The 26,168-nt window shown below is 42.5% G+C and overlaps 1 protein-coding gene across 3 annotated transcripts in view; it reads left to right on the forward strand.

The window, feature by feature from the left end:
* ATP8A2 (ATPase phospholipid transporting 8A2) overlaps window positions 1-26,168 on the forward strand; it is a 353,217-nt gene that overhangs the window by 20,484 nt on the left and 306,565 nt on the right. For 2 of the 3 annotated variants that reach the window (XR_012622101.1, XM_074815984.1), the window contains exon 2: window positions 24,359-24,503. Coding sequence is in view for 2 of the 3 variants with exons in the window: in XM_074815984.1 (XP_074672085.1) it covers window positions 24,359-24,503 (145 nt within the window). In the remaining variant the exon portion in view is untranslated. Of the gene's footprint in view, window positions 1-9,514; window positions 9,669-24,358; window positions 24,504-26,168 lie in introns of all 3 variants that reach the window. The other variant, XM_074815985.1, reaches the window with a different exon arrangement.

Consider the following 26,168-nt stretch of genomic DNA (forward strand, 5'->3'; position numbering starts at 1 on the left):
CATAGTCAGAGATGACTTCAACCGACAAAGCTGTATTTTTAGTATACGTAGCAGGGGTGGTCTTGCTGTACAAGTACAAAAGCAGCTTTGGGGGTGCAACTAGCTCCTGTGTTTTGTTGTATCATATGTTGGCAGCACTGTAGAGGTGAACATGTTTACAGTAAGAATAGATGTAGTCCTGCGTCTCCTGCATTTCAATACTGGAAGGCTGCTCTTGAGTACTTGGAGAACAGAGGTTCACTGTGAGATAACTGTTAATGTTTACCTCAGATTTCTTCCAGCCACTAGTATAAAAATGAGTGACTGATAGCTCTTTCGTATTTTTTCATAGAGGTAAAATTGGTGGTTTGTGCTTTAATTCTGACTGCAGTTGCTTGATGAATAATGCTTTCTAGAAAGGAAAGCACTTTGTAAACATCAAGGGCTCTTGCTGTAGGTAGTACCAGCATAATCTAGGAAAAAACGTAGCTTTTTGGAAAGCTTGTTCTCTCTTCCTTTGCATGCCAGGTATCCTTGAAAATGCATTTTTTAAGATGATATCTGCACTTGAGTATGTGTAGATGGGACAGTGTTTAGAGCTGTACCATGAGAAGCCTCTAAGGATGCATACTTACATAGTGAGTGGTAAGCAAGCAGCCAAAACTTGGTGGTAGGTGAACAAGACTATTCTTGGTGTTACCTTCAGAGTTTGCTTAATTCTATGGTGTACTTCAGTTTAACTGGAAATAATTTTGAGAAAGCATACTTTAGCAAGATGTTCTTCTTTCAGACAAGTTATTAGGGCTCCAGGCTACAATATTATCTCTGTTGTGAGACTTGGTGTGCTCCTTTGCTATAAACCTTGAGATCAAGGCCTGAAGTCAAAATTAGGAGATGGACTAATGTTTCAGTACCTTGGTGGATTTATGACCAGAGATGTCAACATCTTGGAGAACCAAGTTCTTAAAACTAGAAACTTCTCCAAGCTGCAGTAAATTGTGTTTCCTTTTTTTTTATTTATTTTGAAATTTATTGGCTGAAGTGTGTACTGGAAGAGCAAAAGCCATTCTTTCCATAGGCTAAGCCAGTGAGGCTACATTTTATGCTTTTGGGCCACCTCTGGCTTGTGGGAAGACTGGAGTATTGCTCTTCAGATCTCCCGTGCTTGGGGAGTGTACTAGGAAAGCCAGGACTGTGCTGTTCAAACCAAGTCCACTCTCATTTCCACTTCGGGTTGATACCAGATGGATACTGGCATGGGGAGTGGGGGTGTGTGAAATATTTTTACATTGTTGCTTTCAGTTACACTGTAGCTGTTTGTTTGTAGAAGGCCCACAGGGTTTTTGCTTTCTTACCAGCAGAACTCAGAACAGCATCAGGTTTCTCCTCTTGGGCTGTGTATACTGGGTGTCTGGTTAAATGAACTGAGCATTGGTCTCTGGAACAAAAGGAGATTAGGAAAAAGACAATTTGCTCTGAGAAGTTGTAGCCATTACATAAAACTATGGAAACCATCTTTTTTTTATCACATCTACAGCTTCTGGTTATCAGATTGGACTGCTTTGTTTAGATAACAAGGAGCCTGAGGTAGTGGCTGAAGGGAAACTTCATGCAGAAAGCTAAGAAGTGGCGTTGAAATAAGGGAAGGGGGTGGTATAAGACTATAGCAAGACATATGACCTGTGACAAATGAGACAATCCTGGTTTCCTTTCAGCTGGAACTTGGCAGTTTTGGGTACAGTCAGAATCCTCACACTCAGTGGGGCAACAGTGGTATGTAAAGAGGGAGGTTTAACAGTAACTCTAAAAGTATAGCTGGTTTTGCCCAGTAAAGAGAAGCTTCTGATACAGGACCTGGGCTTTCATTGTGCCTGATTGTTTTAGAACCTTTTATTGTCAAAAGTTGTGATACTGTGTTTTGTGACAACCTTGTATATAAAACTAATTTGCAAGCATCTTTCTCCTGTAGAATGCAGCTGCAAAGGTTGCAGGGAAGCAAAAAATATGACTTTGTCAGGTCTGCTGTAAGCAAAGAGGTAGCAGATGGGACCAAAGACCTTAATGCCAGTTGAGGGATGCCTCACAAAACAGGAGATAGCTCAACCTGGCTGTCTCTTAAGACTCCCATTTTGCACTGGGAAAAACACTTGCAATTTCATTTCTTCTCCTCACCTTTTGAAAAGAACGCAGGATTTGAAGTAGTTTTTGCAGAGAAGGGTAATATAGGAAGGTCTCCTTTAGAAGGGTACTAGGTTGTGGTGAATCTCATGTTTACTGATTTTAATATACCTATATTTTTAAGTAAGAAGCTGAGTACTCTGTAGATCTTATGGTAATATGGGCTTTGGTGCATCATTTTGATTCCATAATTGTTACTTATACCTTTTTCCTATTAAAATTCCATAAACATGAATTGACTGACTCATCACTAAAGACTTTAGGCTTACTCAAATAACATTATAGCATGGATTAAAAGGCTGGAAATTGATTTTTTTTTTCTTGTTTGTACTGCATGTGTTTGCATGCATGTGCTTACTATTTCCTGACTCTGAGGCATGCTATTGGCAGCTTGGAAATGATCTGATAAAAATTAACTGGAAACTGAACATTATCTTAATAAATTATTAGAGGTTAACTATGGTCTCCCTAGCTGCTGAGCTGCTCAGAGAATTAATTCCCTTCCCAGTCTATGGTAGAGAACATGAATCTTTGATTATACAAGCTAGGGAAATATATTTAAAAGAACCTACAGCTACTGTTTCATTATTAACAAATGCCTGTTAGAACAATTGTCTTCCTGTCCCTGCAGGCAGTTCTATGCACATCTGTCAAGGTTTGCTATAATGAAAACCAACTGGTGCTCGATGCAAGTGTTATCTCAGGATGCTTTTGAACAGGCTCTTTATATAAATCTTGAAGGGACAAATCCTGAAGGAGGGCAAAGAGCAGGCTTCTGAACTTGAACAATGTCCAGCTAAGAACAAAGGAACAGAAATCAGTTATTGCTGCAGTGCTGGCTGGAGAATACTCTGAAATGCAAGTGGCTGTGGCAGTTAGTATCCTGCTCATTACCTGCATTTGGAAAGTTGGTTTCGTGATGGGGAAGACTGAGCTTGAACTAGTGGGGTTTGATACACTGGTGAAATGACCTTAAACCACTTGAATATACCGTGTGACAAACTGATGATACAAGAGCTGCATTTTCAGTGTTCAACCATTCTGTTCTGAACAGCAGCCTCAGGGAGAAGGGATTAAATCTTTTCATTAGATGTTGCCCCCACTAATCTGGTATGTTTTGAGTCAACATGCTAAAGCTTTTTAACTTTTTAGAATGAAATAGCAGGTAAGCTAATACTGGGTGGAATGGTGAGGTGTAATGGGTGGAGAACTTGTCAGTTCATCCCAGCAGAACTCCCATGAGCTTCAGTGATACTGAATCTATCCTGAAATTACTCAAACAGAGTCTAAGTGTTTAAACAAAATGTCTTATTTTTGTTTTAAGGTACTAAGAATCCAAATTGTTATATAACAAATACAATTTATGTCTAAATATAGCTGCAAAGGACTACATTCAAGATTTTAAGAATCATTAGCTGCTACAAGACTTCACTAATTGCTAATAGGTGTGGTTTGTGGCCACTGCTCATGAAGTCAACAGAGCAGGAACAAATGCACTTAAGCCAGTTGTATTTGGCTTCTGGCTTGTAGTCCTTCTCATTGGCTTGCCAGAAACCTGGCCTATATACTTACTTTCTTTCCACATTGAAGTAGAATGGAGAGATATTTGCTTTATTGCTAGTTATTCATTTGATGGAACTACTAATTTTTTAACAACTTGCAGCACTCTGAGCTATGCTTGTGGCTGTGGGTGCTGTGCTGGCTTCCAGTGCTGCACCGCATTTCTGTTTGCCTGTCCCACTGACCATGTGAAGGAAAAGTGCCTTGCTGGTCACCAGCTGGTAGATATACATTTAAGCAGTGACTTTGTGTAGAATGATGGTGCTACAGGTGCTCAGGACACAGTGAAATGATCATGTATTTGTGGGCATAGGCACAGGAGTGGCTTAAAGTCTGAACTCGAGTAGTGCTAAGCAGTTTAAATGTCTCTACAGAGTCTTCTTCCTTGAGGAGCACAAATCTCTTGCTACCTACAGAAGGAAAAACTTTTTATTAGGACTCCCAACAGTGAATGTGGTGTTGTACTGTGTCAAAAATATATTTCTGGCTTCCAGAAGTATTTGATTTCACAAATAAAAATGAAAGCATGGAGATGCACTAGAACACCTTTTAAAAAAAGAAGGTTGACATCCTGATGCTCAGCCTGTGTCTTCAGATCTGTCTCTGTAGCTATTGGTCCCTAGGATGTGCTCACCACTTCTAGTCCTGGACTTTGTTAGCTTGATTAGTTGCTAAGAAAGAAACTTCAACGTAATCCTAGAACTGTGTTGTATTGAAAGTAGACTGTTAAAGAGAGAATATTTGGTGGTTGAACAATATGCTCTGAAAGAGGCTTGCATAAAACTTAACTTGAAACAATTATGCTCATCTGTGGCCTGTGCCCTTGCTAGGTGTGTAGGGACCTGTTAGAATTTGAGAGATTAAGACCTAAGTCTTATCTTTAAACTGAAGATTTTTCCGGTGTTCTACTCAATGATTTATCCACTTTTATTCCTGAGCAGTGTGTATGCTAGGGAAGAGCCAGGGCTAACTTACTAGGGCAGGGCTATCCTGTCTAGATGAGCTTCTATGCACAGGTCCCTGACAGCCTCCTTTCGTCTCATGTGTGCTTTGACCAGCAGTAGTAGTAATTCAGGCCCCTGTTTCACTTTTCGGCCAGCATGTTTAGATACCTTCCTAATGTGCAATGCCCTTGAAGATTCATTTCAGCACAGTAAGACACTGAACTCTAATACCCTTCAAGAGAAACATAAATTGTGCAAGTAGAAAAAAATTACTTTAAGTTTTTTAAAAAAATGGTGATAACTCTGGGTATACATATATTTGCAGTTGGACTGCAGTTTTGGTTTGCATTTTTTTAACAATTTTTTTTTCTCCTTTGGAGACTTGGAACTGTAGGAGCAAAGTAGATGTACAGTTGAAAATCCAGAATGTATAGAAGACTGACAGAAATCCCCTGTTTAACTTCACATTATTTTATAATAAGGACAGCTGCAAAGCTTTGAACAATGATTCTGGTTAGCACTGTTGTAAACTACCAGCGATCAGACTTTTCACTTCTGTGCAATGTGAGGTTACATTAGAAATGTATAGTAACTGTGCAGTGAGGTGAGAGCATGGGAGCAATGCCTACTTTGTTTCATGTTTTTGATGGAGTCAGTTGTCAGCGCAGCTAGATGGAAGTGGAAGTTTGGATGCAGAGCTAGTCACAGCAGTATTCTTATGTGCAGTGATGTCTGCTCTAGCAGCTTTGGCCCATAGAGGCCCAAAAGGAGCTGATGCAGGCTCTTTTGAGGAGTGTAGGCTACCTTAATGAGTAAAATCTGGGAGGTGGGGAGTGGGAGAGGCTTGTGTTCTGCCTGATTAAGAATCACCCTTTAAAAGTTTGTCTGTTCTAGTCCATAATCTAACAGTAAAAGATGTATTTTTAAAAAAAGTGTATCCTGAAACAGTATAGAATAATAACTAAGGGATGTGGTTGGGTTTGTAGGGAACAAAGGCCAGCGAAGGTTTAAGACTTGCCTGAATTCTTGAGGCTGGGTTCGTGGGCACCCAAAATGTTCAGAAATGAACTCTTAAGTGCTGTTGGTGAAATCTGTTATCTAAAGACCTGTTCAGTAATAAAATTCTTAATAGTATCTGTGACTCAAGAGTAGCTCAATTCTATGAATGGTATGGCCTGGTACTCATTTGTGATGTACTGATCTCAGGCAGGAATGCTGGAAACAACTGGGAAGGGCCTGGTGCCTGTTAGGTGAAGTTCTCTTGTGCTGCTGAAGTGCTGCACAGCTCCAACTCTGACTTTAGCCAGCTGTGCCTAATCCCCTGGCTGCAAGAAAGGAAACCTCTGGTGGTGGCTGGGTGTGCTGAGATGGAGTGAACACTTCTGAATTAGGTGGTTAGAGATTTTTTTTTTTCTTGTGATGTGCTTATGTTGTTGACTATCTAAAATATTTGCTGTTTGGTGGTACTTCCTTAGTAAATAATTTAGCTGTGTGTTCCTGGCCTATACTAGCATATAGTTCTGATCATCAGGACAAACAAGATGATGAAAATCACAAGGTGACTTTAGGAGCAGATATAAGTATATATAATACTATAACTGATCTGGTGTTTAGTCACACTGTGTGGTGCTCAAGCTGGGGAAGGAATGGGGTAAAGAATTACCTGTCTTTTTGTTCTGTTTGTCAGTTTGTGGGTTTTAGTCAAGTCCTTCTGGTCCTTTTATATGCACACTAAGTGGGATACTTGGTGCATAGTAAACTGGCAAAAAAACCTGTTATGGAAGTGTTTAAAAAACCCCTTCAAACTTACTTTCAAGTCTGCTGTTACACTAGAATAAATGTTGGACTCAAAATGACTTCTACTTTAAATGTTCTCACTAAACTTGATACAAAAACATCTATTACATCAGGGCTGAACTTCAGCACTAAAGCAAATTCCAAGTACTTGCAGCTTTTATGATACTTCTGATCAGCCTTATGTTGAGCCTCCAGCTTACTTGCAAGGTAGCATGTAGGGAGATGAACCTGCATTGCAGAACAATCAAGCTGTGATTGCAGACAGTCCTGAAAATGTGACACGTATTTACTATAAAGGGTCAGGGGTGAGAAGATGAATTTTTTAAAAGAACAAAAACAAGCCTCAAACCCCAAGACTCTGAGCATCGTGATGCCTAAAAAAAGGATTTGTAATGTTTTGGTGTCTGACTCATTTTTTTGTCAATGCCTGGAGCTGGCAGTACAGAGTTGCTGATACTCAGCATTATGTGTGGAAGGATTTCCAATAATAAATACAAGGCAGTACACAGTTGATGGTAAATATGCCAACAGTACTGGCCTAAAATGCCTCCTACTCGTTCACAGTATACTCAATATTCTGTGAACATGGCTTACTTGCTCTGAGAAATGTTTAGAGGGGTTTGCACAAGCCATGGAAGGATATATGAAGCTGTAGGGACAGACAAGTTTGGAGAGAACTGGATCACTTTAAGAAGTACTGTGCAATTTGTGTGGAGGAACATGGTTTTTATCTTGTACAATTTTGGAATAGTCACAAAAATCCTGGAGGTTAGTGTGAAGTATCTTTTGTGAGATACACTTGTTTTGTTGATGTTTCTATAGATAATGTTTAATAACTTCATACTTGGCTTCAGGACAACAAACCAAAACTAGACAATATAGAAAATGTCATGATAGCATGGTTAAGTCAGTTTCCCTAGTTCCTACACTGAGTATACTTGACATGTCTATTACTTCTATCAAGGAAAAAATAAGCTGTCTTGAAAAATTTGAACTTACAGTACCAGTGCAATGTAAGTGTCTAGATGAGGCTTATTGTCTTTGAAAAGAAATAATAAAGTTGAGTGATCTGATTGTATCCTAGTATAATCATGTGTTTTGATCAAGGACTCTATAGCAGATTTTTCTCCCAAATACTTAGTTCAGGCTTACTGATCCAAAGGTGGACTTCTTGTCTGGTGTGTGTTTGTATAAGCTACCAAGTTTGGAAAGATCTGAGGAGGGATTTGTTAGGGACAGTGCAGTACAAATACTTAAATAAAAAGTATTGTGGCTAACTTGTGTTGTGCCTGCACCTCGAACGATGTTAAGCAGCTGTTACCAAGACCATACATTTCAGGAGCAGCGGAGCCTTTGAAATATGGTGGATTCAGGGATGACTGTGATGAGGTGGTAGAGCATAAGTGGAGCCAAGGACAGAAAGTAATTGACACTTTGCCAGACAGATCCTGGGCCTGGCCAGTCTGGTGCTACTGGCTTACTCACCTCTGCGTGTGGTAACAGTGTCTCTGCTGTCAGATCTCACTGGCCTGGAGAAGGTGAGATAAGCAGTTTTGGTTCAAGACAGGTCATTCATGTGTCCTATAGTAGGGAACTGCTAATCTGGTTAGCCTAGTTAGATGGTGAGCTTTTACTGGTTTTAGTAAGAAAAACAGTACAGCTATATGCAGAGGACAGACAGATACAATGCTGTCTGCTGATGGATTCATCTGTGTAGGGAATAGATAATGTTCTCAAACATTGTTGTCAGATGTTTTCCTCATGCATTATGCAACGCACTTCCCTAATGAAAGCTGGATAAGAGCAACTAAAATTTTGAGTTACCTTCCTCTCCTGAGGAAAAAGCACTCACTTGTAGCTAACAGTGTCTTCACAGTTTCCTGTCATTGTCTTGCTCATAAATAAGTGATACCCTTTACGTGATTATCTCTTACCAAGCTCAGTTGTGCCAGTTGCCAGGTGATGTTCTGACTTTCTGCCCCACCGATCTTCCTGTTGGTCGTAAGAGATGGGCTTGATACACCCCTCACATCTGGAGTCTGGCTTTGCACAGGCGTGAACAGAACTAAACTCCAGAGTTGATGGTGTAATGTTATTGTGCTGATAGCTTCAGAAAGACCTGAACTGACCAAGGTGCAATTGGTGGTTAACAGCCTGTGGTGGTTCTTGTCAGCTTTCCCTGCTAATGTGGTCTGGCTTTCTCAGAGCACACAGCTCTCCTAGTGTAACTGTACTCCCTTACTAAAAATAGCTGATGTATCACTGAAGCAGGCCTAACAGCCACAGGGAAATGTTCTGCAGATGCAATACTTCATTGGAATTGTAACTTCAGATATAGTCCCAAAAGCCAAATCCTCACCTCCTCCTATGGCTGTCTTCTGAGGCTTTAAGCATGCTGCTGCTGTTTCCTTTTCTATTCCCTCTCCAGAAAGCAAGCAAATAGTCTGGAGGGGGAGACAGACTGCCAGGGAGGAAGGACCCTGAAAAGCTGCTATAAGGGCCATATATGTAGATGTGACTCTAAAGAGAGGCTCATACTAATGGGGTTACTACAGGTGAAAAGAAAATGAAAACTCTTTCCTTCTGTAAAGAAGGGCTTTTTTTTTATTAGCTGTAGTGATAGCTAAATTCATTTTTAACCTTTTCATTTGAGAGCCAAAATAGTTTGCAATTAAATGTGTTCAGAGGCAAGGAAAACTAAGTTTAAAAAATAATCCTTTATACTTGCAAAAATGAATGGATCTCATGACCCATAACGTCACAGATAGCATCTCCAGTGCAGAACTGTATCTACTGTATCTTTCTATTAGGATTTCTCTTGGGAAACTCTGTGTTGAAACCCAGTGTGGGAGGGTCAGAGTCCAGGAACTGGACAGGTGGTTGTTTCAAGTGCTGAAATACAGGATGGTGCTGAATTTTGCTGAAGTGTATTAGAATGTTCCAGCAAAAGCCACAGCTGTCTCTTTGTGCATGGGTATACACAGGCACCTACTGCTCACTCTCCTTCTGTGAATCCAATGTGGAGCAGTTGGAAAGTGCAAACATGTATTTCACAGATTACCATGGGGATCACTTTAATCAGCTTTGAGACCTGCTAATGCTGTAGAGATCTCTGAAGGACTGCTGCTGTTTTCATCTTCGTACAGCCAGTGCAAGAAGGAATGAACATCATGTCTCTGTGCCGTCGCTGGAAGAGATGCTTCGCTCTAGGTAACTGTACAGTCAGCAGCTGGTTTTGTTGTGCATTACACTGAACTGTGGGTGGACAGAATTAAGAACAACAGCTTTGGGAATGCTTTAGAGCAAAAGGTCAGTATGTATTCAGTAAATCTTTCTAATCTAGTGTTGGCTAGAAGCCAGTGTTACAGGCCTCTGGGCTTTTAGCAGAAGAATACAGATAGCTTTAAATCACGAGCATATAAATGGGAAAACATTTCTTTTTCTTGTTTAAATTGTTCTCTTAGAAATCAAGATCAGCTGTGCTTGCAGCTGATATAGCTGTTATTAAATTGTTACAGGAACAGATGCATTACAGAAATGAAAAAAAGCACTTGTATGCCAGAATGCTAATAGAATTACAATGTGCCAAAGTTATTTTTAGCTTCAACCAATATTAATACAGGGAAACAAGTCTTAAAGGTGGGAGGAGAGGAGGCTGTAACTGCTCTCTTCTGAGGATTAGCTGTGACTGTCAGTTGTGCTAAGGAGATTTCTATGGCTGTTTTTGAAATATTCCACTATTCACCTAACAGATCCACTGTGCTTGATAGTTATATACATGGTCCACAAATAGGATTACTTGTCATGGTTATCCAAGATGTATCTGACAAGTGCTAGAATTCCAGGATGTTCCTTGAGCAGTGGGATTATTCAGAGGAGAGGTGCTTACTTTTGTTTGAAGTATAAAAATCCAATTTAGCTGTAACTTCTGCCACCTCATGTTCATTTTTTAAAACTGCTATAACAATCAAATCTCTGATAACTTTCAGGAACTGCAAATGATACTGGAAGACAGAAGTAGAATTGCCATTGTGCATTGTCAAATGCAATGGTTTCAGTATTTAAGTTTTTTCCTTTGTATAGGAAGATTTCTTGAGCTGAAAATACAAAAGGAACTTCTTAGTAAAGTTGTCTTCATCTCAGAGGCTGCAAATGCATGCAGAATGGACACAGTAGGTGTTTTCATGTGCTTCATGGTGGAATTGGCATTTGCACTGTTGCCTTGTATGTAAAGTGCTTCTGCTTCTAAGTTATGTTAAATAAGGAGCTCTAAATACAGTGTCCACCAAACTTTCAAATGCTGAAGATATCTTCAGTGCTTTCTAATGTATTCAAATATATTTTGAGCCTGACTGACAGTTAGTAGGCCATTCTAATCCAGGAGTTAAAGAAAAATAAAAATTGTGAAAAGAGGAGCAAAATGTTCATGTGTGACATTACCAATACTTCCCCAAAGTCTCAAAACTGTGTAACCTTGAAGAGGGAATGCTAGTGCTTGATACATCAAGTCCTTGCAGAACCAGTGCCTCCATTACCTCCTTCAAAGCTGTGTTACTGCTGCGTCTTATGGGGCTTGTTAAAGTTATGGGCTGTTAGTTGGAGAAAATTGACAAATTTCTTGTAGGATACCTTGGTACCTTTGCTAAGTTGTTGGAAATCTGGAGCATATGGAACTCATAGGTGGTTTTCAGAGTTGAATCCGAGTTTGAGAAATGCCAGTTGTTTGAACTAGCTCTTAGAAAACCTATTGCATGTGAAGTGTTTGGACTTGAGGGGTTTCGGGGACAGCTTGGGAGGCTCTTCTGGCTTACTGGAGCTGCAGTACTATTTAAAATTCTGGTGTTGAACGGTAGCTGCTGGAGCTGAGTATTCAACCTTGTGTCAGGCTATTAGATCTAATTTATCTGCTGCCTGAAATTTATTTGTTCAGACCCCAGATGTATCATTGATTCTCATAAATCAGATAGAGTGTTGTATACCAGAAAAAAACCTGCTTGAAATGCAGGTTATGGTGATAAGCTGCTAGCCAATACACAAGTGAATTTGGACAACAACTCAGGAAAGAGTGCAATAGGAATGAAGCTTCTAAAAATGCCGTTTTTGTCCAGTGCAGTATGGGAACATAACAACAAACCACTTGTTTTAACTGGTGTCAATTACTAGTGCCCCAGTGTTTTTTGTAAACTTAGTCCGGAAGCTGGGGTAGGCAAAGGGACTAATTTATTTTTACTTCCCAGGGATACAGGTTCAGCTTTGGAATTCAGCTGACAGTTGTGGTTATGAAGCATGAGGCAGAATAAGAATAGATTATGTTGGTCTCATGCAGTTTCATTAGCTCAGTATTATCAGCTGAAGTTGCTTGTTTTTGACATTAAGTGAGCAGGTACAAAATGACTTGGGAGATGGAGAAGAGCTATTTTAGGCAAAGTGCTATTCCTCTTGTGGTCTCACCAAGGCTGCATATGAGCATTGTTAGAGGAATAGAAACCGAGGCGTTCATTTTACCATTCAAAGAAGCAAAAAGAAATGTGCCAAGGAGACCATAACTCAGACCACAGGCAACCATAGGCACCTTTGGTCTTCCATACCTGAGTATTCTGACAACTCTCTTGAAATACACTGTATTTGTGCATGATCATGCATCTTAATTTTCTTCTCTGTATATAGTTTCTGCTAAACCGTATACTCCTGCAGTAGCATAATCCTGGTTGCTGCTTTTTAGTTCTTTGAAGTGTTTTTAGTGTTCTGCTAAGAATCTGTTCTGTTTGTTAGTGACAACATTTAGCTGCCTCATCCAAATGAATTTGGGCATATGCATCAAAATCCAGGCTCCAGCTGTCTCTGCAGCATGCAATTCCATTCACAATCCAATTGAGGCTGCTTTTCAAAACAAGCTGTGTTTTGTGCCTTGAACTTCTTGGAGTTAAGAACTTTCTGGTTTGTAATTAAGGTTATTTAGAAAGACCTTCAGCGTTGTCAAATTTGTCTTAAATTGGGGATAAACACAAGGAAGCAATGTAATTTCACAAGGCATATATTCCTATTCAAGTTTACATTAACAGGACCAAGCAAATGAAGTTCTTGTTCTCATTTCTGTAACTTCAGTGGTTGCTTTTGTATCAGCTAAGGCTACAAGTCTTTCAGAAATGTGTGCAGTTCTAGTCACCTACTGTAAGAGCTACTGATGCTGTGTGTCTGTTAACAAGATCAATGAATCATCTATTAACTACTGATCTACCTATACTATGAGTATCTTGGCATCTGTCATAACACGGCAGTTCTTCTGTAGCTACATTTCACTGGCAAAGCTTTTCTTCTGGCTTAGCTGAGCTCCCAATTTACAGCAGCCCTCTTTGCGCTGATCCTTGAAGTGCACTGTTAGGTGTTTGTACTGAATGATTTGTAACACTTATGTTCCTGAAGACTGGATTAAAGAATCTCTTTAAGACTGACAATTGTATGCTGTGTGTCTAGTCTCTAGTCTTCAAAGTAAGCAAGCCCAAACTAGTGGCCACTCACCTGTGTTGTGGTTTTGACTGATTCAATTAAATTATCCCCAGAATTGTTCTTGGAGTATGCTGACAGGTGACCTCTTTCCAGCATGATGACTTCTTTCAGGAAAGCTTGATAGAAGTTCCTCCTGCATGGCAGCATCTCTTGCAGAAAAATTCACTGTCTACTCTTATAGGCAACTATGCATGAGTTTTAACTGATGTGATAATATTCATGGATTTCAGAAATTGCTTAACTTTCCTGTCCCACGATACCCTTCTTAGTCTAGTTAATTTTTATAATTACACACATTGCATAGCTATGAAGAAGAAAGGAGAGAAGTTACTGTGGCAGGTGCATCTGCCCAATGAAAACAGGGCTTCATGGCTGCTGAAGGGTAGCAGCTCCTGACTGCCTTTGTTCTCAGGGCCTCCTGGTGATTGGGGCCTTTGGCCAATGGGAGCCGCTATTGACTACAGGTCAGATTTGGCCTGGGTATAAATGGAATCCCCTGGGAGAGCCATTTTGAGCTGGTGCCCTGGAGCAGCATGCTGTGGTCCAGGGCTCTCCCCTTGGGTCAGGACGCTGCCCAAGGAAACTCCTCGAGGTGCCTTGGGTCAGGACGTTGCCCTGAGCAGGTCCTCAAGGTTGAGAGTCCTCACTTGTTAGGTGAGTGATAGAGCGTTTTGGGTTGTCATTAAACCCTAGGGAGTGGCGCTTTGTTATGTGTTTTGGGTTGTCCTTAAACCCTAGAAAGTTGTTCTGTTCTCCTCTCACAGACATTTGAACCTGTAATTTACGGAGAGCTAGTTAATTCTGTTAATAATAACTTCTTCATTTTTGGTGGTTTGAGAGCCTCTGTAACAAATTGGCCTAGTCGGCAGGATGTTGATAGAGGAGTTATTACAGAAGTATAGTTGTGTCCCTTCTCCCTGAGATGTACAATGGGTGAAGGAGAGGTGGTTTGATCTAGTGGAAGTTGTGAGAAAGTTGGAACAAAGCCGGGGAAGTTGGTGGAATAGCGGAAGTGAAGGAAAAATGTGTGCCATTTTAGGTGCCTGCTTGATTCAGGTGCAGGATTATTTTGTAGTAGTGGAGAGAGATGCCTTAGAGGAGCGGTTGGAAATCGATCATTTAAAGACAGAATTGTTACGAGAAAGAGAGAGAAGGTTGGTATTAGAAAAAAAAATTGAAATTATGCTGGCATGAGCAAAAAAGCCCCCTAGTGTTGTTCAGATTTGAAAGTTAATTACAAATGTAGATCTTGAGGAGTGGGATGGAGATATTTGGGGAGAGTCTGATGAAAGTGGCTCGGAGGAAATAAAGGAATTGGAGGAAAGACACTTGCGACCTCTTATTAAAACAGAAAGGCGTACAGGTCCACAAGGTGGGAACCCCCGAACCTCTGTCCGTACAATCGCCTGGACGGGGACCCGAGCTTAGTGAGCTTCAGGTTAAATATTCACATAAACCGGGTGAAACTGAAAGCAAGTATTTGTGGAGAGTTTCTTTGACGGGGGGGGATCGAATTTTGTTGAGCGATGATGAGACGGGAGGTTTCTGGGGTCCCAGAGTGTTTTTAAGTGATGGACCAGCAGGTACCAGTCGATGACATCTCGAGTGGCTTACTGGGCTGGGGATGTGCACCCTAAGGAGAGGGGGGAGCCTGCTACCATTAAGGTGAAGGGACTGTTGGAGCTGGCAGAAGGAGTACTAAAGGCGGCTGGCATTCAGGAGATGTATGAGAGGGGGCGGTGCGGAATACCGCTTGCCACGCCAGTGGATCCCAGCCACCTTAAACCTCTCATCAGAGGGCTTCCGGCTGCCCTAAAGATCCATGTCCAGTCCCTCAGAGAAAGGGTGCAAAGAGCTATTGAATGCAACCAGCGAAACCCCCCTGCCCCTCGCATGCACGTGTTAACGTGGGCAGAAGTGTTACATGATCTGGTTACTTATGGGTGAGAGATGGGCTGGACTGACCCGGGTGGGGGCGGGGATGGAAGGCGGAGGGTTCGGCAAGTCAGTCGGAAACTCCCCCCCAGCAGCCTCCTCGTAGAGGGTTTAAACGGCCCCGTGATAAATCAGGTCGGTTTGATGATTCAGGAAGGAATCCTCTTTGGCGGAAGGCGTTGGCACGGGGGTACCCCGGGCAATATTACATGGGCAATCTACTGGTAACATCTCGAAGTTGGTGCAATTGCTGGAGGGCAGAACTCGAGAACAAAGGATAAACACTAGAGTTTGATGTTTTGGCAGGTAAACAGTGGTGTTTACCACACAGCAGTGTGGATATTTGGAGTTAGGGGCGGGGAAGTTACCTGTGTGTCTCAATATCCACTGCCAACTGCTGCCAAACAGGGTGTTTTTGAGGTGATTAATGATACTGAAAAAGATTATGAATGGTACACATTCCCCTTAGAATTCTCCGGTGTGGCCAGTCCGCAAACCAAACAAAAGGTGGCAATTAACAGCCGATTATGGGCGGCTGAATGCCCATCCAGGCCTTTGTCAGCTGCAGGGCCTGGCTGGGCTGGGCGGGGCCTGCAGGAGCCACCCGCCAGGGCTGGGACCGGCTCTTTGTGGTTCCTTTGTCAGAAGCAGAGATGGCTTTGCTCCCCCGGCGGGCAATTTACACTTGCAAGTCTTCTCCGGGAATATCTGCACTGCCAACAATTGATTGCTATGCACTGCCTCAGAAGCTCACTAAAACCACGCCTGGAGAAGGGGTTAAGATCTCTGGACCCCCGCCCCCCCCCCCCGCCCCTCCTGTGGGAGTGGTACAGTGAGAAACTGGGAGGAAGCCCTGCGTGCAGTGAGATCATTATTGCCACACACGGCAGATAGAGAAGGAAACACCCAAATCAATTTAATCAGGTAACAGGAGCCACTTTACTGCCGGGGTGGTCCAGGAGTGGGTATACAAGGAATACAGGGGGTTTGTACACCCCATGCTATCCTCAGGCTAATGAGCATTGTCGACATGCTTGGGAAGCCTTATGTAAAGGTGGAAAAACTCACCGTTTAGTGCTCAATAGATAATTACTAATTTTTAACTTGATGCTCCGGTTCTGATCCGAGGCCTAGTTCTTTTTTTTTTTTTTTCATTAGGATCTTAGAGGAACAGATGACTTTGATGTCTTGATAGGCAATGGTGATCCATATGGACAATCAAGACTTGGACTACAACGTGGTGGCAAATGAATCTTGTGAAATTGGCAGCATTTAGAAGAATGTGACTGAACTTGGTGCTATTGTGTTAATGTCACTTTAGGTCAAAAAATTAAGAAAGTGGCAAGAGACTTGAGGCAATTGTTGCTCTATTAAGCATTAATTGATTAATTGGATATGTTTGAATTTTCCTTGTTAGAATGGTTAATCAGCTTCCTTCAATATTGATTGTAATACATTGTATGGTTGGACGGTTGGTGGGGTTTTTTTAAGACTTGATTGTATGATCATCTAGAGATGGCAGTCCACAAGAAGTATGGAGACTCACCGGGACCGCACTCCCTTTTAACCTTGGAGGCAAGAGGTGACTGCACCACCACTTCAAGGAAACCAGCCGAATCATGACTGTAGTCATGGGGTGGATTGTGGCAGGTGCATCCGCCCAGTGAAAACAGGGCTTCATGGCTGCTGAAGGGCAGCAGCTCCTGACTGCCTTTGTTCTCAGGGCCTCCTGGTAATTGGGGCCTTTGGCCAATGGGAGCTGCTATTGACTACAGGTCAGATTCAGCCTGAGTATAAATGGAGTCCCCTGGGGAGCCATTTTGAGCTGGTGCCCTGGAGCAGCAGCTGCGGTCCAGGACTTGGTCCTTGGGTCGGGACGCTGCCCAAGGAAACTCCTCGAGGTGCCTTGGGTCGGGACGCTGCCCTGAGCAGGTCCTCGAGGTTGAGAGCCCTCACTTGTTAGGTGAGTGATAGAGCATTTTGGGTTGTCATTAAACCCTAGGGAGTGGGGCTTTGTTATGTGTTTTGGGTTGCTGTTAAACCCTAGGAAGCTGTTCTGTTCTCCTCTCACAGACATTTGAACCTGTAATTTACAGAGAGCTAGTTAATTCTGTTAATAATAATAATTCTGTTAATAATAATAACTTTTTAATTTTTGGTGGTTGGTGGTTTATTTGAGAGCCTCTGTAACAGTTACAGGCCTGTGTCCATTTTAATTTCTGCTGCAATATCTGGGTTAGCTTGATTGATGACAGTTTCCTCCTTGCATCTTGGAATTAAGAAAATAAGCATCCTTTGCTCAGTCATCTCTTGTCATGTTTCTGAAGTTTTATTTACTCTTAATATCCTTTTGGGGGCTACTGTCTTCATCTGAGTCTCAATTTCTTTATTGGTCTGTATCTAGCATAGCAAAAATATCCTATTTTCTAATCTGATTTTTCTGCTGTGCATAAAATAGCTTCTCTTCCTTGCTGTGCATCTCTTAAAACATCTGCTACAAAGGTGTGGATGTCTCTTTGTATTCTGACTTGAACAGAGGAGTTATCTGCTAGCTTTAAGTCTCACTGTCCTGAGCTGGACTTGTAGGACTGTTCCATAGCACTCAAGTTGCTTGACCTGAACACAAGATCTTCACACTATAGCGTTAGCTGTTGGCAGACATAGATTCAGGTTAACCTTTTAAGAATAAGATCTTGTGGAAGAACTGTAATATGATGTTTTGCTTCTGTAGTATCCTGGTAGTTCTGCTGGAAGATTTGACTACATAAAAAGAAAACCAAAAAAAACCCAAACCAACTATTACAGGCTTTTGGAGAATGTACCTACCAGGTAGAGAGTCAGAACTGAATTCACTTCCAACTTTTCTGTTTTACATCATCTCTAACCTGTAAGAAAAACAGTACCTTTCCTGGGACTGCCTATTAATGCTGCTGGTGTGTCTTACTGTACAAGCTGGTAACTGGAGGGGCTTGATCTGACTAAGTAGTCACCCAGTTACTGAAATGCTAATGCACCTAACTGTACTAATTTGTTGTCAAGTTTGTTAGTGTTGCACAGTGGCAAGCATTTCATCCTATTAGTGTAAAAAGCCTGTTGCAGAGTTCCTAATGCCTGGAATGATGGGAGATGGAGGGGATAGCTCTTGCTTCCGGTGTCACAAGCATTTCCAGATGATACTCGGAAGGTTGCGTACATGTGTTCTCTCATGTAGCTAGCAACCATCTTCTGTCACTGGAATTTGTTACGGCCTCCTTGTTGTTCTACACTGAAGCACAGAATGTTAGTATTCCACTCTAAAAATACTAAAGTATTGCTGCTTATGTTTAGTTCTACTGTTAGTAGAACTGGCACTACGGCCTTTTTAGGTAACTGCCCTCCAACCTGATTAGATGCCACTAGAGCAGATGCTCAGTGCTAGTGAAATGCTAGGCTAAAATAGACTTAACTTTACTCTGTGCTCCTTTTTCTTACTCACCACTTGCATTCCTGTGGAAATCTTAAACTTGTTACTATCACATACGAAAAATTGTTTTTAGTAAAGGGCCTGTTCTAGTTGGCCACAAACCCTGAGGAACTCCCTTGGGAAAGCTGAGGAAATGTATCCTCTTCCCCTCTGTTTTATAACTGCCTGTTAAAATTCACAAGACTGTTCATGTTTCCATGATGAAAGTTAATTGAATACCAGACTCTTTAGCTATACCTGCTGAAAGCTTTAAGTTCCTGGAAGATGCATGTTAGTAACATCAAGGGTGCTGTTTACAGAACTTGAAAACAGGTTGAAGTACAACAGATCTAAAAAAGCCCACCTACTAAATATATATTACTTAGCAATAATAGCTTCTTTTCTTGATGCAGCTTGCTTTACTGCTAAGATACAGGGTGGATGTGATCTGGGCAGGAATAATGTGCCATGTTTGCTGCTTCTTTAGCAAATGAAAGAGTCATATCTCTCATAACTTCAAGCAGTGCAGTTCTTGCATAGTTCTTGAGAGAACTGCAGTTTTTAACTTCAAGGCTGTTGCTGTTATGAACCCTGGTACTAGCATGCAGATGATCTAAGGACATTTTACTTCGCAGGTCATGTATCTACGAAGAAGGAAGCATGTTTAAAATTATTCTTCAAGAAGTAGAAAATGAAAGCTGCACTATGAATTATTCCAGAACTTCTTTTCTTTAGACTTGAGTGTGTCAGAATATTTGGCTACAATCTTACACTGCTGAACTCTGTAGAACTTTTCTAATTTCTAAAAAATAAAACATTAATGCTGTTCACCAAGTTTTTTCACATGAACCAGTAGTAACTCAAGGTGAAGGTACCTCAGTTCTGGTGGGAGCAAAGCACTCCTGGAGGACCTGGTAGCTGAGTTCATGCCCCACATCTCCTGTGAGAGTGTGCTGTGCTCTGCTTGTTTGATCTCTTAATTTTATGTGCTTTTAGATCAATTTTCAAGTGCGTTTCTGTTGAACAGTGAAGGCGGCTAATGAAATAGTGTGGGAAAGAATGTGTTTCAGGTGAAAATGTGTCACTTAGTCAAGCTTCAAGGTCATTCTTAATATAGATTTGTTGACAGTTCTCAACTGAAGAATTTCTCATTTGGTGTCATCTTTGGTACTTGGTTTGTGAAGGTCATCCTATGAAGAGGATGTTAACCCAAGAAAGTGATGGTGAGTCTGGGGTGACTTGTTAAGAGCAAACTTTGTATTTCAGTGAAGGCATAAGTCCAAACTTGTCTGCCACCTCTCTAAATATGGGTCTTAACATCTCAGATGTTGAGTTTGCAAACTCTGAGGAAAAGCTGCCTTTCAAATGTCTCTTAATACAGTTGGGGGGAAACAAGGAACTCTGGCTACTTAAACTTTGACTTGTGACTGTCTAAGCTTAGAATCAGAGTCATTGAGGTTAGAAGGAATCTCTGGAGACAGTAGTCCAACTCTGTTCAAGTGGGGTCAGCTGCTTTAGCTGTGTCCTTTCTTCTACTAGATCCTAGTCCTGCAACCAGTGTGCAAGATGAGTAGCATGATTCTTGGCTGTGACCCTTAGTATTGCTCCCTTAGTATTGCTTTAGGTTCTAAACTTGACATGATGAAGCATGTCTAGTGAACTTGTCCATTACAAACCTGCTGTTTCTCATAGCTTGTGGTTCTGTTTGTCTTGGTGAGGTACTTAACTGCTCTATTATGACTTGTTCTTAAAAATGGAACACATGTTAGGCCAATCAAGCACCTCACCAAGACAAACAGAAGTGGTAACTACCTGGCTAATCTACTTAAGAGAAAAGTGGTAAAATTTCAGTAAGAGTTCTTTTGGGTTTCTTGCCAACTGTCAGAGGTCACAAGTGACTCATCTTTAAAAACACTACAGAATTCACAACACTTTATTTACTCAGTCAAAGAGAAGATATGATTATTACTGAGCAGACATTAAAGAGACAGATACACATGGAAAATATAATCTTTGCAGGCCCAGTGAAGTAAGAGTGTTTAAGTTATAATTTGTTGCTGTTCAAGTGATAACAAATGCAATGTGAATTTGTCAGTGCATCAAGCCTGGTTTCTCTTAATGATAAGAGAAAGCTGTAAAATCTCGTGATATATTTTTGTCAAGCCTTAATCCCATCTTTTTTTAGAAAATAAACTTGTTAAATAGTGTGAAGTAAGAGCCTTGAAGAAACAAATGGGCTTTGTGAGAGGGGGTTTATAACTCAAGTCTGACTCATGGAACTTGTAAAGCACAGTGGGAAACAGATTCCTGCAGTAAGTGTCTCATGCCTCAGAGTTGAAGCCAGATGTATTGGACACTACTGAAATTCCATAAGGATCTAAGTTCCATAAAAACAGGTAATAATCATAGTGTCTTATTCTAGTAATCATGCTGCTCTACTAGCTCTTTATACTTCCACAGCATACCTGTGGATAGACTGCTTGCATGTATCCCCTGAGATTTTTTTTAATGTCAGGCTTTTCTGGTTACTTTTTTGATGTTTTCTGCTCTACTCAAGTTGACTGAGACTTCTCAAGGTTTTTTTTTCTTGAAGATGAGTGGGAATAATCACTTAATGACATGTTTTGATTCTGTTCCTGACAACTTTTGATCAGTACAAAAATTCTGCTTTCCTTTCTCCCTGAAGCACAAGTTACCAAGCTGAGAGCGTGACATTGGTGATGGATTTTATTATTTTTTGCGGGAGCAGGAGGAGGAATACTGGGAAGAGGACTAGGAAGACCAACAGCAAAGCTCAGGAGATAAGAGCAGAGACGACATCTTCAGCAAGTGAAGAGAGCTACCCTACTAGAACACCAAACCATGCGAGGTTATTCTTGTACAATCAGCTTCCTTTAATCAAATAGTCTTGACTTCTAAACATGACACTTAGAATGAGTTTAGTCATCTGTATACAGGATGTAGGTGTGAGATGATACAGACTTAAGAACAATATAGTTAGAAGATCCAAAATCTGATGTAGCTAAACATACCAAATGAACAGGCTATGAGGTACAGTGGTCTACCATTAATATGCTACTTGAAGCATGAATAATTTTATCCAAGATAAATTGCATGGCCATATTGCAAGTCCTTGGGCAAATAACAGAAGATGCAGGCTTTGTGGGAGAGAAACCTTCCCTGAGTGAGAGGTTGGTATGCCCTAAAGTGAAGTCAATGAGTCAGAGCCCTTTGGATACAGGGAAGTAAACATTACTGAGTAAGAGCTGCTCAGACTTCCACTGTTGGAGGTGGTCAAATCTGTGCTGTATTTATCCATAGCCTTTCTGAAACAAAGAGCAGAGGTGAAGTTGCTCTCAGGGCTTTGAGGGGGATGCCTTCTGAAGGTGGTGTAGCCTTTGGGACTGTTGCCCACCAGGAGTGCCTCAGAAGCTGAGGGCTCCTTAACCTTTCTGAATGCAGGGAAGGAGAGCATCTACAACCAGTAGCAGAGGTCACTGTGTCTGCAGACTTCTGGGTGTGATCTGCTTAGTAACAAGGGAGGGAGGTGGAAGGCATTCCTGATGGCTAGGATTACTGGATAATCTTCCAAAATGGGCTTATTCCAGTAAGAGTTGAAGCAGCTGACTCGAGCCACTTTGAAAAATGAAAACCTTCTTAGTATAACTGTTTCTACACTCCCACAAGTCTGCTTTGAAAATATTTCAGTGCATCTAAAGAGTAAGGCAAATGCTGTTGTCCTTGGGGCACCTATCTTAGAGAGCAGCCAAGAGTGTAGTGCATTAAATAAACCTAAATATCTCTGAACTTTTAGATGTATTGACTCAGTTAATCCTTAATGTTGTGGGACAGCTTCATGATACTTGGCAGTGAAGAGAACTAGTCAGCAGGAGGATTTCAAGCATCAGGAGTAGTCATGGAAAAGTGAAACAAATAGGTCTTTGATAAAACAGTTTTTAGAGCATGTTTATTCTAGAATAATTGCACTTCTGTTCTGGAGCCTGACTAGGGCAACAGATGAAAGCTGCTTCCTTGCACTTAATGCTCTTAAGAGTACTGTTGTTTGATCTCCTTTGCGGTTACACAACCTGAAATCAATGGGAAAGAACAGCAAGTATCCAGTAGTGCTCTTAGCTCTGTCTTCTGAAGGGGAAAATACCCACTCAGCAAGGTTGAGTGGTCCTCTGTTGTGGCAAGCTTCTTTAGGCTGAGTAACCTAATATAGTATTATAATGGCATAATCTTGCATAATGTGTAGTCTTAGATATTTCACTTTCTGAATTTGTCCTTTTTCACGGAGTAAACACTATCCAGTTGGCGGATTTTTGCTGTTTGAATTAGTGGCAACTGAAAAGAAAGAAAATCAATTCATTAGCCTCACACTTACAAGTTCAGCTTAATGCTTGCAAAGTATGGATTCACCATGTGCAGCACTTGCCCTGGGCAAGAGACAGTGCTGTAGAAAGCATATTATCTTGTTAATTACACTAGCTTTATTGGCAAGCTACTAGCATTGCAGTTTTTTGGATACTGGACTGTATTGTAAGATGAATGGGTAATGTTGCCCTCCAGTGGCTCCTGGCTAGAGGATACAGAGCCTGTTTGCACTAGCAATAAAGAATCAATTATTTGTGAAGTCTGGGATGAAAGAGTAGGATGTCAGTTTAGGCCTATATTCCATTTAAAAAAGACAAGTACTGGTGATGTGTGAGAAATTTAGTGTTTGATATGTTAAGGTTGTATTAGTGAAGCTTTTCTCTCAAATTGTAGTTAAGGACATAATTGCAGGGGGCTCTCCTCTATTTGTTGAAAGAGTCCTTTCAGCCACTGTCTGATCAGATCAGTTTGTGGTATCATCTTAGCTTTGTACAGAAATCAGAAATAGCTGCTGGATTTGGCTTCTCCATGTTATCTTTGAATGATCTTTTCAAATAATGGTAAAATAACACCTTGACTAGATTCTTATGAAATCAGTTGTCTTATTCTTGCCTAGAGGCACCCAGACTACCTTGTAAATCCATGGCTTACTTCATAAGCTGCTGTTCTTACCTAATATATTTACAGCTCAAGTGGTGTAAACTGTCTCCATGGCTCAGAGTGGAAGGGGAAAGCAATAAATCTCTGTGCAACAACTTAGCTAATGTTTTGAGGCTCGACAGAGTAGACAGCTCCTTTCCCTCGTATTTTTGCTTTCTTTGAATGCAAAGCTAAACAATGCTTCATAGGACTCAATTCACCCCAGTCCAGTTGCAGGTGAAAAATTACTTAAAGTGAAGTATTTCGGCTTTGAAGTGGTCGGTGTAAAGCAAAATGTTTTTTGCTCTTTTCGGTCTCAGCCCGGGCCTTACCTTCGAGGCCAGGCTCCCTGCCGGCCGCGGCCCTACCGTGCGGGCTGCTCGCTGGGTAAGGCCAGAGGCGAAGGCCGCTCGCCGAGCAGCCGCGCGTGTAACGTGCCATGCCCGCGGAGCCGCGGCCTGGGCACGCAGGGACGCGCTGCTCCGTGCCTGTGGCTCTGGGCTCGGACGGGGGCGGGCGGGGAGCCCCGCCGAACCCAACGGGCCGGAGCCCGCCCGCAGCCCCGCCTTCACCGCGGGGGCTACTCCACGCCGGGGCCCACCCCACGCCGGGGCCCCCGGAGCTTGCAGGAGGGGGGGGCACCGGCCGCCGGCCCCCGCCAGCCGACTCCCGGCGGGAGCTGGGCTGCGCCGGTGCCGCCGGCGCGGGGCCCGCGCCCCTCCCCGCGGCGCTGGGGCGGGGCGAGGGGCGCGGACCCCCGCGCTCTTCCCGCTGCCAGCTGGCTCCGGGCGGGCCCCGCCGCCCCCTCCCCGGCCGGCCATTATTTATCAGCCCCCGCCGCGGTGAACACCGGGGAGGGAGGGTGTGTTCGTTGCCGCTGCCGCTCGCTGCCCGCCCCCGGCCCTTCCCCGTGGCGCGGCCCCGCCGGGAGCTGCCGCGGCCCCGGGAGCTGCCGGCCCGGCCCGTCGCTGACCGCCTGCCCTCTGCGATCTCCCTGCAGGACCTGTCTGTTCCCCCTCGGGCTATAAGAAGGCGGATGATGAGATGTCCGGAGCCACGTCCTCGGCGGATCTGGACGAGGCACCAGCCCGCACGATTTACTTGAACCAACCCCAGCAGAGCAAGTTCCGCGACAACTGGGTCAGGTACGGAGCAATCCCCGGTTCTCCCCTCCCAGGCGGCAGCCTGCGCGCCCCTCAGCCGTGGGCAGGGAGGGCTCTGGTCCCTCTCCCTGCCTCCCGTCCCTGCCCAGACGTGGTTTCACCGCGACTGTATGTCTGCCGAGGCAGACGGGGTTGCGGACTGCAGTGGACAGCGGGATCTGGCTGGCAGTCCCTGGGGAGGAGAGACAGGGAGGAAGGATCCGGCAGCAGCAAGGGATGAGCTTTTTGTATCAACAGTAGTGAGAGCTGGGAGCTTGTAGAGCTGCATGGATAAGATGCATGAAAAAGTCTTCACTTCAGTAGGTCTGCTGAGTTTTAGAAAAATGAGACCTAACCTAGTACTCCTGGACACAAGGGCTAACCCATGAAAACTTAGTGTGAGATTGGGATAGAATCCACTATGTAAACTCCATGAAGTGTCCTCTTAAAAAGTAGTATCTGGTTGTAAGAATAACTAGAAAAGTATTTAAAAAAGTGTAGAATACAAAGGAAGAAAGTAAGTCTTAGCAGGACAAGAATAAATATGGGTTTTACACACATCCCCATGTATATAAGGCTATGGTGCACTTCTGTTCTTTAATTGTAGGCCAGAGAGAATTTTCTTTGGCATTTGAAGCCTTTCATTTTGGGGTGTGTGTGTGTGTGTTTAAGATTGCTATTGGTATGATTAAGGTGGTGTTACTGCAGTTTGGAAACACAAATAATGTGCACTGAAACATGGAGTGTGGGGAGGTATTAACCTAAGCAAGTTGTGGCAGTGCTTGCCACACTTGCCTGGGGTTAGCTAGGTGAACAGATGGCTCCAGTCATGACTGAGGAGGAGTGTTATTTAGCAGGCTTCTGTTAATGCAGATGTTGGGGTTATTGTTGCAAAGAACGGTTTACACAATGAGTGCCTTTGTGAAGAGAGAGGAATTTTATATGCTGCTGAAATGATGTTTTCCACGAGCTGGTTTATTGTGTGTGTTACTAAGGGGAATACTGAGAATATCTGCTGGAAGGATGCTGGTGTTCCAGGTGGTGCAGCAACTCATACAGGATTTTCTCCTCAACTTCAACTTACTATATACTTGTCTGCTAAAGTATATGGTTTAGGAGCAGTGAAAATGACAGATTTTCTTACTGTCTTGGTCTTTCTGCATAGGCAGTAACATTGGATGTTTTCTCACTTTTATTTCTCCTTGACTGACTATAAGGTGAGTTGAACTGTTTTCTGTGGATGGACAACTTGTCTTTCTGTAAAGCAGGAAGAGCAGAAGCAGGGAATAGAGGGTTATCAGAATATGTAGTTTTAAGTATTCCTGAAGGGATTCTGTTCTCATCTGGCTTAATCATATGAAAAAGTAGTGTATGACTCTGCTACCAAGACCTTGTTCCTGATAATCCTGTTACCAACACCTGAGAGCTGTTGTGTCCAACTCACTGGCTGGAAGCCATCCTCTGGTAGCTGTAAAGGTTTTTCAGTAGCTTTTTGCAGCTTTGCATCCTGATGAGGGTAGCTTAAGTCATGAGGGGAATATTGGTGTGTGTGAGGGATAGGACAAAATGCAGGTAGTGTAGTGGGACAGTAGAGATGTTTGCATTACCTGATTAGGGATCTTAGCTTCTTAGTGTCACTTGGAAATTAAGTTGACATTATAAAAACTT

The sequence above is a fragment of the Strix aluco genome, chromosome 2, assembly GCF_031877795.1.
Source record: "Strix aluco isolate bStrAlu1 chromosome 2, bStrAlu1.hap1, whole genome shotgun sequence".
In the NCBI taxonomy this organism is placed as follows: domain Eukaryota; kingdom Metazoa; phylum Chordata; class Aves; order Strigiformes; family Strigidae; genus Strix; species Strix aluco.